General features: G+C 36.5%; 1 protein-coding gene, 1 non-coding gene and 1 pseudogene across 2 annotated transcripts; 1 reads left to right on the forward strand and 2 right to left on the reverse strand.

Moving 5' to 3' along the window:
* Positions 1–687: 687 nt before the first annotated feature.
* On the reverse strand, positions 688–789 carry LOC149155525 (U6 spliceosomal RNA). Its single transcript, XR_016263853.1, has one exon. It is a non-coding gene; the product is annotated as a U6 spliceosomal RNA (small nuclear RNA).
* A 7,873-nt stretch (positions 790–8,662) lies between these two features.
* On the reverse strand, positions 8,663–9,454 carry LOC149155526 (uncharacterized). Its single transcript, XM_089444446.1, has one exon. The coding sequence runs from the start codon at positions 9,452–9,454 to the stop codon at positions 8,663–8,665; it is 792 nt and encodes a 263-aa protein (XP_089300572.1).
* Positions 9,455–12,695: 3,241 nt separating this feature from the next.
* On the forward strand, positions 12,696–14,657 carry LOC149155527 (fatty acid elongase 3-like pseudogene; annotated as a pseudogene).
* Positions 14,658–15,205: the final 548 nt, after the last annotated feature.

The following is a 15,205-nucleotide window of genomic DNA, read 5'->3' on the forward strand; positions in this document are numbered from 1 at the left end:
ATTTGACAGGTGAATTTGTTTCGAATCTCAACCAATTAAGTAAATTTGACGGGTGATTGTTTTGAACTTCAACCAATTAAGTAAGGAGTAGTATTTAAGTATGATTTTTTCGAGTTTCTAGCAGATTTTTGGGTGATGTTTGGCGAAACAAATTGTGGCAAAATCTTGATTTGTGTTGTTTAAACTAGTTTTTTAACTGCATATACAATTTAGCACCCTCAAAACCCCTTGAGGCACTTAGAGTGTGAAGAATTTATTTGTCAAACTTGTAATTTCAATAAATTTCTACAAAATTCTAAACAAATTAAATAAAAAAATAAATTAAAAAACTTTCCAAAAAATTTACACTTAAAAATTAAATTAAATAATTTAATTTCTTAATAAGTCACCATCAACGCCATGAATATAAGAAAAACGATTGGGCGAATTTTCGGATTTGTAACATATACTAGTCCTCAAATCTGAGGTCTCCTCAAATCCTACTCTCCTCTACTCTCCTCTCCTCCGCTTTCTTTCTAATAGCGGAAATTGTGGAAAATTGGATTTAGAGCACAAGCTGACTTATCGCGCATTTAAATTTATCTTGTGGTGTTCGTTATGCACATAAAAATTATTCAATTCGTTTTAATTTTCCTGGTGTTTATGATCGAGTAATTCGTTCAAAAACGATTTTAATATTTTTTTTGGAAGTGGCAGATTTTTTTCATCGATTTGTGCGTGTCATTCTTGCGCAGGGGACATGCTAATCTTTTTTATATGGTTTTAATTTTATTGGATGTTTCCGAAAATGTTTCCTGTTAATGATGAGGAATCTCATTTATAAATGGATTCGATTTTTTTAAAAAGATGCTATAATTAAATCGGCAATGTGTACACAAAAAACAATGGAATTTCTCTCGATTTTTTCACTAAATAATTTTTTAATTAATAAAATAAGTCAGTGAGATTTTTGAGAATTTTTATAGTTTATATTCTGATCTAATTTGTTTGGAATTTTATATAGATTTATTGAAATTATAAATTTGACAGGAAAATTTTTTATAATCGAAATGTTTTTGAGGGTGCTAAATCCATATACAACTCAAATCAAGATTTAGCATATTCTGATAAGAAAGACAAAAAACTCCAAAAAAATATCACATATAAATAACTCCCAAGTAAATTATGTTGGAAATAGTAATTAGTCCAGTATGAATATCTAGCAAAATCCAAGTCAAGTGATGCATGATGTAGTCCAAATTTAGGGCATGAGTAAAGTTGAGTTCAGTGTATATTTGGAGAACTCAGATTTAGACTGTGAGTTCACTGAGAGTTAGGTTGCGTTCAGTTTATATTTGGAAAAGTCCAAATTTAATGTGTGTTTATATAAAATTATTTTAGGTAAGTAGCTAATAAAAAAAAATTAAATACCCTTCACCATATTCATTGTAATCAATAACCCTAGTGAAAAACAAATTGAAGTTTCAACTTATATTGATGTATGAGTGATCAATTTTATGAGTGTTATTGTATGTGCTCCTTACCCTGGGTGGTTGGGATGGTATAATAATGCCCTCCCTGCCCAGGTTCGAATCCTGATTATACATGTTGGGTTGCTATCGGTTTACGCAAATCTTTTGTAAAAAATTGATATGATGGATTGCTGGATTGCTGTCGGTTTACGCAAACTTTTTTGTAAAGTTGATACGATGACATTTTGTAAAGTTGATTATCCCCTTAGTAAAAACCCCAATAGGGATATACCCTTAGTAAAAACCCCAATCTGTTACATCAGCTGACCCCATCAAATTCCAGGTGCATGACATTCTTAAGACTAGATGCATTTTTTCTCTGAATCTATTTTTCAAAATGCGCTAGTAGTCACATGGTTCTTTGAATCTAATTTTTCACAATTTTCATCCCTAGAGAAAGTGGCGAGGAGGAACTGACCAGGTTGCATGTTCGCCGTCAAAATTGCATAACGAACAGAAGAATTTAAAATATTTTATTCTTCTGGACTTTAACTTTTAAAACTTGATGGTCTATTTCTCGATTTTTCCAATTTCAAAAGCGACCGTACAACTTCTTTTTTTTTTTTCAAAAGCGATCGTATCATTTTTTTTAATGTTATATTTTGAAATTTTTAATATTTTAAGATGTTATATTTTGAATTTGAATATTATTAATATTAACAAAATATAAAATTTATTTTCATGGTATGAATACTATCATACAATGAAATCATAGGTTCTTACATGAAAAGCATAAACGATGTATGTATGAAAAATTATAGCATAACGCATTGGAAAAATAAATATATGATTACAAATTTTCCTAGAGTGTGGTATACAGGGTAAGTACATTGATGTTATAGAAATATTAAGTATATTATTTGTCCAGATTTATTATGTATTTAGAGGATCAAATTTTCAAGGTGTAAATTTTTTTTTAGAGTGTAAAATTTGAGAAAAGATTTACACCTTAACCCCATAATAAATTCCGAGTTATATGGATGGTATTAAATGGTCTATCAACCCATGCACGCATAAATGGATCAAAGCTCAACCCCATGTCTTTCTTTCAAAAGCCCAGGCTAGGCCAAATTGTGGACGTCCTACATCGGAATACATTTATTTACCAATATTGGGAACTTGCATAGTTTCAAAACTTGCTTAACCTGCCTAACATAACTTGTGGATGGTTGCCTTAGATTCAATAGAAACAACTTCAACACTAAACAACTAGAGCCATATTGTATGCATTACTGATCCAAGTATCCATTTTCACCCATTAACAACAGTGTTCACCAATGTTGTCTTCCTAAAACCAGTCGATGTAGACATACAACATCCCAAAACCCAGTGTTATATTGATCCTACAGTCAATACATGGGAAAGCTTCCAACTTGGCATCACACTCCTAGTCTAAAAATCTCAAAATGCATGTACCTGGGCTGAGACCTGGAGCCTCGTTTGGATAGTGAGTCTGTAAAAGCGTTATATTCCCGAAATATGTGTTCAAAAGTGATACTTTGGAAAACATTTTTCAGCAGCGGAAAACTCAGGAAATCCAGGGATTTGAGAGCAACTGTGCATAGGCTGTATGAAGAGGTGAAAGTCAAAATTAGAACTTCAGCAGACATTTTTGAAAGTTTTAGAAGTGATATCGGGGTCAAGCAAGGTTGCCCATTGTCTCCTACCCTTTTTGGTTTATATATCGACAAGCTTGAAGAGTGGCTAAATTCGCAAGGGGGTGACGATATCCATTTGGGCAAGTTCGTTATAAGGCTTCTTTTGTACACAGATGACCTTATTCTGATTGCTAAATCTGCTCTTGGTTTGCAAGAGCACTTACTTTCCCTTGAGCATTTTTGTAGAAGGGTGGGGATGCAAGTCAATATTAGCAAAACGAAAGTAGTGGTTTTCTCTAACAAAAGAAAGCATAACCAACATAAGTTCTACTTTGAAGGAAACATTATGGAAGAAGTTGCGGATTACAAATACCTCAGAATTGAATTCAACATAAATCTAAGTTGGGATGATTGTAGAAAGAAAAGAACTTTGGGGGGTTGGAAATCATTTTATGCTTTTCGAAACAGGTGTAGAGAGGTAGAGTTATGGGACTGAAAAACCACTTTAACTCTTTTTGGGCTTCTAGTGATTCCGATGATTCCCTACGGTTGTGAAATGTGGGCTAGCAGTACATTCGAGATGCACTGGAAACAAATTGAGAAAATTAAGAAGCTTTTGATTACAAACAAATTCAAAATTAAAAGTGCAGTTCCTTATGCTATCTTGTTAAGTGAAACAGGGGTTGCTCCTATTGAAGCAATTGCTATGGTGTGAGTCATAAGGTATTTAAAAAAAATTGAGCAAATGGAAGAGGGCAGATGGCCTAAGGTTGTGTTTAATGACATATTGTGCAAAAGAAAGAAGACTTGGATGTGGCAAAATAACAAATGGTTTAGTAAATGGGGTATTTGCTTGAGCATGTGTCCCACAAACAGTAAAGAGATAAAAACTTTTGTTATGGATAAGTTCCACAAACGTACTTGGGAGAAGGAGCTAGGGAGAAAGAAGAAGTACTATATTGAAGAGTTTAATCCCACTCATAATCATCAACAAAAAACATACATAGGGGCCAATATTTCTTGGAGAGCCAAAATTCTTATTGCTCAATTAAGGACTAATTCTCATCAACTTCGTTGTGAAACAAGGTGCTTGGAAAGGCCAAAATAAGTGTGGGAGGAAAGAATATGTATCTCTTGCTCTTCTAGAAAAGTGGAGACAGAAAAACATTTCATTTTAGAATGTGAGGCCTTCAAAGACAACACAGAAAGTTATGCAGATATTCTAGCAGCTAGCTCTTGTGATAATCTATTCAACGAGGGGTTTGTCGAGAAGCTGAGAGCATTTATTGTGAGACTTCATAGGAAAAGGGTTGAATACAAGAACCAGATGGAGAAGAAATTTGTCCCATAGGCTATTTTTAGACTCATGGACGTTAAAATAGTTTCATTCATTCATTCATTCAGTTTTTAATTAATGGAGGAGAAAATGTTGTCATTCCACTTATCCATTCAATTACCACCCTTGAATGCTGATAGAACCTATTTAACCTTGCGCACAATGTAGCAGACCCCAAATCCCATCACTTTTGCTCTCGAGTTTTTGCCGTCACCACTACTCTAGTAAAACTTATACCTCAATTTGTGCACCACAGCCACAACATCTCACTTGAGCAGCCCCACCAAAATATCCAGCAATATACATGCAATATGAGGGACCACCAATATTCTTTGTGTCAATTCCGACCATGTTACTTGAAAAAGGCACATATACATTCACTAACCCAAACTATGTTATATGCCATTTCCTCAAAGATAACAACATTCCTTCCCTTTCATATACCCCAAATGATGAAAAAGGGGAGAGTCTTATATGCCCTGACTCAACTCACCCATTGTTCAAAACATTCATCTATGGACCTATAATTGGTCACCTCATTTGTATATTAAGACAAAGAAAAACCATAATCCATGTAGCTATTGCAAAGGGCCATTTTATGTGTAAATGATATGTATATTCAAGTGTACCTTTGCAATTGTAACATCGACCAGGGCCAACGTTTCCTCTCCTTCCTAGGTTTTCCCATGCGAGGTTTCTATTCTTCCAAACCAACCAGCTAAAGATAGTGATTTTGAATGACATTTCCAAGGTCCAGACAATCCAAAAATAACATATAGATTCATTTTCCATAAGAGAAATATAGATCTTCTGATATCTCACCATGAGTTAGATTACCATTCCATCTTAGTGTGTCGTCCTTTGATCTGATCGAGATCCCTGGCCATAATAAATGATTGATATATCTATCCCAAATCAAAGCATCCTTGTCGGTGATGTCGAGATCCACCGCCCCTTTCCACTTTGGAAGTGGATGCTCAACATCAGTTTGTTCCATAATTTGGCTTTATATAGATGATGCCTTTCCTCTGTAGATGATTTATTATCGATGTCTGAAGTAGAGATGAATCTTGTATACCCATGATAAGATCAATCCCCACCTGTACATCAGATCCAGTTCCAATCTCCCATTGTAAATTTTCCATGATCCATTTTTTTACCTTCAAGATGCTATGCCAGATGTGTTAGCTGTTCTATTGAGATATTATCCTAGTCCAGTACAAGTCCACAAAAGAGCGATGTTTCATATATTTAGCCTTAATAATGGATTGCCATATCCCTATACCGTATATTTATCTCAGAAACTCTTGGAAAGAAAAGCCCAACCGAAGGATTTTAAATCTTTTAAGCCCCATCTACCTTGGTCAGTCCGTCTAGAAATGTCCCTCAGACTAACCAAATGATTTTTTTTTGTTGCCTCTCACCCCAGACCATAGGAACTTGACAATGTAGCGTTGATTTTATGGATAACCATATTGGGCAATAGAAATAGTTGCATCGAGTACACCGCAAGGTTCTATAAAATATATTGAATGTGTATCATCCCACCCCTCGATGACATCGACATGTATGTCCAATTTGTTATCCCGCTCTCAAATTTTTCTATTATTCATTGCTAATCCGAAATCCAATAGCAATTTGGCTTTAATCTGTATCCCAAATATGTGAATCCGTCATCTAGAGGTGCAACACCAACATCAAATAAGTGTGCAATTTTTGAGATGATCTCCTATTGATCGGAGGCATGGATAAGCATTGATTTTGAGCCATTTGAGACCAGAAGCATCCCTGAATTTTGAGATTATGTGCGAGAGTTCTTTCCATTGGCAAACGAGTACTTGTCCAAAGTTGAATACATCATCAACAAACATTAGATGAGTAATAAATACCGTCTTAGTGACATGAAGACCAACAAATCTATTGTCAATCTTTGCCCTGGTAATTTTTCTACTTAGACCATCAATGACAAGCATAAATAGGAGAAGAGAAAGGGCAAAACCCTATCTTAGTCCCCTATGAGTCCCGAAGAAATGAGACAAAAATCCATTAATCAAAACAACATAACATACCATTGAAACACGTGACATAATCTAGTCCACGATGTCAATAGATAATCTGATTTTATGCACGATCAACCGAAGGAACACCCAATCAACACTATCGTACGCCTTATGCAAATCTAGCTTAAGAACAATGACCTCCTTTTTATGAAATTTAATCGAATGAATGCACTCTTGTGCAATTGCAACAATGTCTTGAATTTGCCTGTTGTTTGAAAAACCAAATTGTTCCACAAATATGAATTCATATAACTTCCCTTTTAAGCGATTTGCAATAATTTTAGAGATCATTTTATATGTGATATTACACAAGGAAATAGGTCTGTAATCCCTGGACAATAAAACTTTGGTATGAGAGCAATTAAAGTAGGATTTATATCACTTGTGACCTTTCTAAGACAACAAGATTCCTCCACCAAATAAAATAGATCCATTCCCATAAAAACCTCCTCCCTAGAAATAGGTTTTTTAATCTCCAAAAGCCTCCTCCGCCCAAAACATTTGTGGCAAAGGAGTTGATAAACTCAATTTGATTGTCGATTTCAACGTTTTCTCGGAAAGAAACCCCTAAAATATCACATGGCCTCCTGTTAAATGTCCTTGGATATCGTAAAATCTTCCCCTGAATCGGATACAATCTTAAAGTCTCCCCAATAGTGTTCTTGTCCTCGTGTTTTTTTTTTTTTTGTAAGTACGAAAAAACACTATTTATATTAAAATCAAAGAGAAATTTACAAAACTTACAAAAAGTATGGCAAAACATGCCAATCAAAAACAGTAATCAAATATAGTAAGCTTCATGTGCAACAACATGAGTCATCTTCCCCTAAAACATTAGAAGGAAGGACCAGCGAAAACCAGTTATGGAATTTAAGTGTAATAGTAACATATAGGTAGAAATACAGCTCGATACTTGGAGCAAAAAAAAAACCATGTTGAAAAGAAAGAGATAGTCACCATCTGCTAAGGAGAAACCTCACTTCGCAGAGGACACTGTGAGATGCCTAGTGGCCAAGCAGAGGAAGTTCATCAACAGGGAGAAAAAAAGAGAAACTATGTTCAGAGTTATGTTCCTGGAAGGAGAAATTCTTCCATGTTATAGGTGATGTTTTCCACAAGAATATCCATATACCATTTGCCCGGTTCTTGAGATAGACCTTTCTTTGATAATCTGTCAGCTTGTTCATTTTGGGATCTGTCAACATGCTGGATAGAGAAACCATTTTGTGCTTGCCAGAATATCTCAATTCTCTTCATCCATCCTATTAGAAGAGGGTTGTTTATGGAAATATTCCCTAAGACATGATCAATTATAATTTTGGAGTCTCCATAAATATGTAAAACAAGTATGTTTAGAAATTTACTGAAACATAAGAGGCCCGAAAGTGCCATTGCCTCTGCTTTGTTGTTGGTACCTTTCCTTCCATTCCAGTAAATGTTGAATTTTAGATGTTCATTCATGAAAATGTAAACACCACAAGCACATATTCCTTTTTGTGTTGCACCATCAAAAAAACCCATTGGGTATTCTAGCAAAAAGTTGTTATGTCCACGGGGCTTACTACTTAGTTGTTTGAGCTGTGGCATGAACACATTGTAATATGAGATAACCTTATGGGTTATTTGCTGAAACTCTTCCTTTTTGTTTTGGAACAAAAAATTGTTCCTCCATTTCCAAATTGTCCATATAACTATTTGGGGGATGGATCTCCAGGAAACCTTCTGAGAAGTGAGATTGCATTGTAGGAAGATATGCTCATTATTTTCAGCTTCAGCTTTGCAGATTGAACAGATGCCCGGCCCTTGCCACTGCCTCTTTTGCAGATTCTCCCATATGAGGTTTTTATTATGAAAAACTAACCAAGAGAAAATTATGATTTTGCTTGGAGCTCCTATTTTCCATAAGGTAGTAGGAAATTGGCGTCTTGTTTGGGGAGGTTGTATATTGGATATGGTTAAATAGGTTTCAGCAACACTTATACTATCTGTCCTCCTTCTCCCCTTCCATGTGAGATAGTCATGTGGCTCTGTACGACAAATTCCAATATTTTTTATGATTGTCAATATCTTGTTCCATTGTAAAGCCAACTGTCCTTGTAGACCCAAAACTTGTGCTTCTTTCCATATAGGAGAAGGTCCCTACCAGCCCGCAATGACCTATCCCCAAACAAAGATGCCCGCTCGTTGAAGGACATTTATAATTTCCTGAGGAATAGAGCAATCCTTCCCAGCACCAAAAATTGGGTCCAAGTCAATGAAAATTTTGTTCCCGTTCTGGAAGCTCCATGAGAGATTTTGTAAGAAAAAAGATTGTATTTTGCGAAAACTTTGCCAGATAGCAGAGCCATGAATGGATCCTATAGTGCCTTTTCTGTACCAGAAAGCAAAGTCTTTATTGCCCAAATACTTTTTTTTGATGGACATACTCCAGGTGCCCTCCCCGTATAGACCCCTCCATAAGGATTTGCATAATAAGGCTATTCCAAATTTACGAAGATTCATAATCCCCCAACCTCCCAGTTCCTTTGGAAGAGTAATATTAGAAAGTTTGGTTAAATGAAATTTCTTCTTTTCATTGCAGCCTCCCCAAATAAAATTTGTTGTAAGTCGATTTAGCATGTTAATAATGCTAGCTGGTATATAAAAAAGGTGAGCCCAATATACAGTTAGCTGTGCTAAAACTGCTTGGGCAAGTATAGCTCTCCCTCCCATCGACAGGCACTTGCATTCCCATCCAGAGATTCTTTTATAGTAACGATCAATGATCCATTGCCAGTCCGCTCTGGTGTAGCAGGAGGGTTTAAGGTGATATCCAAGATACTTCATTCCCTCTTGTATAGGAATTGCTTTAATGTTATACAACCCTGCAATGTAATCAATGGTTTCCCTGTCACATTTTCCATGAAAGATAATAGATTTACTTTCATTGATTTGTAAACATGTAGCCATTGTGAATTTCTTTAGGATGTTATAAAGACATATCCAGGTGAAACGACAGAGCATTCGAGAATCAGGATGTCATCAACAAAAAGGCTATGAGAAATGTTGTTGTTTTTGCTAATCATCAGAGGCCGGAAGTGTCCCTCCATAACAACCCTTTTGATATGCAAGCTTAGGCAATCCATTGCGAGGATGAACAGTAACGGGGATAGGGAGCATCCCTGCCTCAATCCTCTAGTAGCACGAAAGAAGATAGTAGGGTGTCCATTTATAAGAATGGCAAAATTAACCTTTTCAACACAAGCCATAATCCAGTTTGTACAGTTTGGTCTGAGACCAATTTTGGTAAGAACACATCTTAAAAACCCCAATCTAGGCAGTCATATGCCTTCTTTAAATCAATTTGAAAAATGGCTGCTTCAAGTTTTTTTGTGTGGATGGAGTGCAAACATTCCTGTGTGTTTGCAACAGCATCATGAATAAGTCTATCTTTTAGGAAACCATGTTGTTCTTGTGAGATATAGCGCGAGAGAGTATCTCTTATTCTGCCAGCAATGATCTTAGAGATAATTTTATAGATTGAGTTGCACAAGGATATTGGTCTAAAATCCAAGAAGGAATTGGCATTTTTTTCTTTGGAATAAGGGCAATGTAGGTTGATGATATATATTGGTGGATTTTACCCGACATTCTGGATTCCTCAACCATACTCAGAAGATCCTTCTTTACTAGATCAAAAAAGTGAAGGAAGAATTCTATCGTCCATCCATCCGGACCTGGACATTTATCTTTCTTAAAAGATTTCATTACTTTCAAAAGTTCTTCTTCGGAAACAGGTCTGTATAGTTCTTCATTCTGTTCATCACTGAACATTGTAGGGTATGGATCGATTCCCCAGATAATATCTTCAACCATTATGTTCTCATTTCTACTGTAGGATTCCTGGAAGTGCCGAACAGCCGCATTGCAAATATCTTCCTGAGTTTGAAAAGTTTTTCCTTCCTCGTCCCTAATCTCCCAGATTGTGTTAATGTTCCACCGATGGTTTGCATATCGGTGAAAGAATTTGGTATTACGATCTCCTTCCTTTAGCCATATAGCCCTGCTTTTTAGTCTCCATGTGGCTTCCTCAATAGACAGTAATTTGTGTTTCTTAAATTCCAGTTCTTTTATGCGGAGACGAAACTTTAAGGGAAGACATTGAGCTATCATCCTTGAGGCAATCTTATCCAATTCCACCTATATGTCTTCTAGGGCTTTTCTATTCGATTTTTGCTTCCGGATTTGCTAGGGCTTTACTACTTTCCGAAGGGAGACTAAATTGTCAAGGAGATGCTGAGAAGGGGAGGTGCTAGTGAGAGGAGTGCGACATTCCCAAGTTTCCTGAACAAGTTCATTGAACTCTGGGTCATCCAACCAAGTTCTATTGAATTTGAAAGGAAAGCCCTTTCGGATTCTTGTGTTTTACCATTGCAGTGAGATGGGCTTGTGATCTGAGGTGAAATTGTTAATGATTTCCGTAGATAAGAGACCCAGACGTTCCAACAACTTTTCATGGGCTTGTGATCTGAGGTGAAATTGTTAATGATTTCCGTAGATAAGAGACCCAGACGTTCCAACAACTTTTCATGGACTAAGAAACGATAGAGTCGTTTGGCCAAATAAGCAGAACCAGATCTCCCATTATCTTCGTGTTTATGATAAAGCAATTCGTTTATAAACGAGGTTAACGTTTTTCGTCACTCGCATATTTTATTTAAACGTGTTTGCTGAGAAACCTCATTTAAAAGCGGCTTCAATTTTTTCAATGGTGTTTTAATTAAATCAGCGATGTATTTTATTTAAACACGTGTTTTAATTAAATCAAGCGATGTATTTTATTTAAACGTGTTTGTTGAGAAACCTCATTTAAAAGCGGCTTCAATTTTTCCAATGGGTGTTTTAATAAAATCAGCGATGTTCTCTCTGGATTTCTCAAAAACAAAATATTTATTTTATTTAAACTAAATTGGTGCAATATGCAATTAAATTACACTTCAAACAATATTAATATTTATTTAATAATACAACTAAATGGGTGCAATATGCAATTAAACTACATTTCAATAATATTTTTTTGGAAAGACAAAAAAATAAGACACAAAATTTAACACACACAATAACAGGAGTTGCTGCTCTTCAATTGATAATACACAATTTAATAATTACAATGAATTTGATCAATATTTTTCTTTTGGAAAGACAAAAGAGATAAGACACAAAATTTAACACACAGAATAACATGAATAATTTAACACACCCAATAACACCAGGACTCTTTAATTGATCACACAAAATTTGACAATTTCAATGAACTTGATCAAGATTCCTCAATTAGAAAGACATAAGAGGTACGACACAAAATTTAACACACACAATAACACTTTGCAATTGATCACACAAAATTTGACAATTACATTGATTAAGACACACAATAACACTTTGAAATTGATCACACAAAATTTGACAATTACATTGAGTTTTGCAATTGATCACACAAAATTTGACAGTTACATTGAGTTTTGCAATTGATCACACAAAATTTGACAATTACACTGAACTTTGTCAAATTTTGTGTGATCAATTGCAAAGTGTTATTGTGTGAGGTATTTATACTTTTTGGACTAACAATTCGTCTAAAATCACTTAAAATACAACCACACAAAATTCGACTTTACCCAAAATATGACTTAACTCAATTTGACTCAGATAATTAATATCCTTAACCTTCTTGTACTTGTGATAAATATAAACAAAGTAATAAATATAACCGAGGTTAAAGTTCTCCGTAATTAGCATATTTGATTTAAACGTCTTGTGTTCATAAACTTCAGTTAAAAACGGCTTAAAATTTTCCAATGGGTGTCTTAATTAAATCGGCAATGTTCTCTCTCGATTTCTCCAATAATTTTTTTTTTAATAAAATAATACAACTAAACTGCTGCAACATGCAATTAAACTACACTTAACAATATTCCTCTGTGGTCTAACCGTCTACTGAAATACTGAAAGTCTACGACCAAGAATTCCACGCTTTTACCGTATCTCAACGAACACGGAGAACGTATTTTATTCAGTCCGTGTGGTCTTTTGAATGAGTCGTCAAAAGCCAAAGAGCTTTGGCCCTCATTCAACTATCCGCGTTGAACGAATGCTTGAGCAGCCAATAATTTAACATCAGGTTTTCTGGTTTTCTGGGCGGTGTCGATACTTCTTCCAAAAAACATTACATTATATATATTGCGCGCAGTGAGAATAGAACAGGTAAACAGGTAGCGCGTCTCGAATCGGTCTGGTGAAGCTGTTACACATCTGGGAATTCTCTCCACCGTTGGGAAATTTGATTGTCTTGCCACTCTTCCTATTTTCATTTCATCAGGATCGCGATTCGTCGGGAGCCATCTAGGTGTTTGTTTTTTCTGGTTGTGAGGGTTTCATTTTTGTTTACAAATGAGTAACCAGACATGGAGATGGAGTGGAGATATACGGGGTAGAGTGAGATACTTGTTAGCAGAGCAACCCATGGTCACACATTTCAGATGGGATCATCATGCTTGGGGTTCCACATGGCACTTTCCCCTTCTGGCCATTGCCTCCTATTTGTTGCTCATTCTGCTTCTCAAGATTCTGCTCATGCCCAGGAAGAGGCCGTTGCCTCTGGGTCCCGTCCCCGCCATTCATAACCTCTTGGTGGTCTTGGCTTCGGTGGCCATCTTCATGGGCTGCTGGGAAGCCACGGCGGTGGAGCTCAGAGAGACGAGATGGATTTGGAGTAGGCAATTTAAAAATGCGGGGGAATGGGTGATGTGTTTTCCTGTGGGCACGCGCCCCTCTGGCAGAGTGTTCTTCTGGTCATACATCTTCTACCTCACAAAGTACCACCAGCTCTTCGACACGGTCATATGGATCCTCCGGAAGAAGCCCCTCACCTTCCTCCACGTTTTCCACCGCGTCGCGGTCGTTTTCGTGTGCTACGCGTGGCTGGAGTTCTCGCAGTCGCTGCAGATCGTGACCATCCTCGCCACCACGCTTCTCTATGTCGTGGTTTATTCGTATTTCCTCTGCCGCAGCATCGGTTGGGGTTGCTGGTCCTCTTTTCTGCCCGCCAATTGCCAGATGGTGCACTTGGCATTCACGTTGCTCACCTACGTTGCTCTTCTTGCGCGACACTTCACAGGCAAGGAAGGCTGCAACGGAATTGGCGCGTTACTTTTCGATGCCCTTTCCAACGTTACGCTTCTCTTGCTGTTCCTCAACTTGTACATCAAGCAAAGATGCAGCAACGCCAAAACAGTGAATGCCGAGCATGACATGCCGATGAACAACAACAAGAACAAGAAGCACCTGTGACAACGAATACATTCACCTGACCATGTCCTCTGTTATTGCCAGATGCTGGCTGAAAGTGCAGCCTCGTATCGTTGTTTGTTGCCTCCTCCCATTCTTCTGAAGAAATGTTGAAATCAGTATACACTGCAGCTATGGAAGGTAACAATATATCCAGAGATGCAACTTTTAGAAGCAGAACAGAGTTGGAGACCAAAATTATGCCTGATGCACTTCACAAATCTGAAATGTAGACAACCTGAAATTAAAATCTTTGTCCCAGAGATCAGATAGAGAGGAAAAGCTTTGTCCCAGAGATCAGATAGAGAGGAAAAGCTTATGTAACCGAATCGCATTCCATTGCTGGTTGCTGCGTTTTTGTGTTTGCATCCCTGCTCTTTCAGTCATGGTATTAGAGCATAATGCACTACATGGGTATTTATATAGGTTGGAGAAACTTTTGGATATCAATTCAGGCGGTGGCTTCCTGAAAAAGCTTGTCCCTTTGTCAACACTTTCTAGATACTGCATTAAAATCACAGTTGAAAATTGAAAATTGGTTCTAGATAGTTGGAATTACTTCTAGTTCCTTCTAACACTTGTGACAACTAATACATTCACCTGACCATCTCCTCTGTTATTGCCAGATGCTGGCTGAAAGTGCAGCCGCAGTAACAATGTGGGGAAAGCTATTTCCTGTAGCTTGCGAAAGAGGGTTCTGTGTATCCTTGTAACGGTAAATTTGATAATGAAAGTCTCTGCCTCAAATGGTAATAAACTGTAACATAGCCATCTCCGTATGGACCATAAATTCATTTGATTTAAAATTGTTTTATCTAAGGGTTTTTTTACCCAGGCCACAATTTTGATCAGCTACAGAACCAAATGTGTTCTTTCGCTGAGGTGAGGTCACAATTTTGTAAGGATAATTAAATCTGGTTAAATTTTTTCAAAAAATCTGATCCTTATAATGTTTGAATCATTTATTTTTTTTTATGGTGGAAATAAATTCAACACCATAAAAAAATTTTCTGACACCTAAATTCTTGAAGCCTGACAACTGTAATTGAGATTTCCAATTTTTTCTAAGAAATTTTGGCAAAATTTCACCTGAATTTCCACAAATTTCCCAGCAAAATTGTGGCCTCTTTAAACTACTGGCCAAAAAAAATATTCAAAAGCTATTTGTTTATATAATCCACCAAAAAAATATTCAGAAGTCATTTGTTTATATAATCCACCAAAAAAAATATCCAGAAATCATTTGTTTATAATATTTTTCTGAACTTGGCCCTGGAGTATGCCTGAAAACTGCTTGTGCTTAGCTAAGCGCTCTTTTCCTAGGACTTAAGGAAACACATTAACAACCCAAGACCTATCTGACATGAGTGAAAG

Source organism: Pinus tabuliformis, chromosome 9 (genome assembly GCF_031772625.1).
Source record: "Pinus tabuliformis cultivar Carrire ecotype Pingquan chromosome 9, CPIR1, whole genome shotgun sequence".
Taxonomy (NCBI): domain Eukaryota; kingdom Viridiplantae; phylum Streptophyta; class Pinopsida; order Pinales; family Pinaceae; genus Pinus; species Pinus tabuliformis.

Bases quoted from the DNA above. Each gene is read 5' to 3' on its own strand.
- LOC149155526 (XM_089444446.1), bottom strand. From the start codon at position 9,454: ATGGCTACATGTTTACAAATCAATGAAAGTAAATCTATTATCTTTCAT.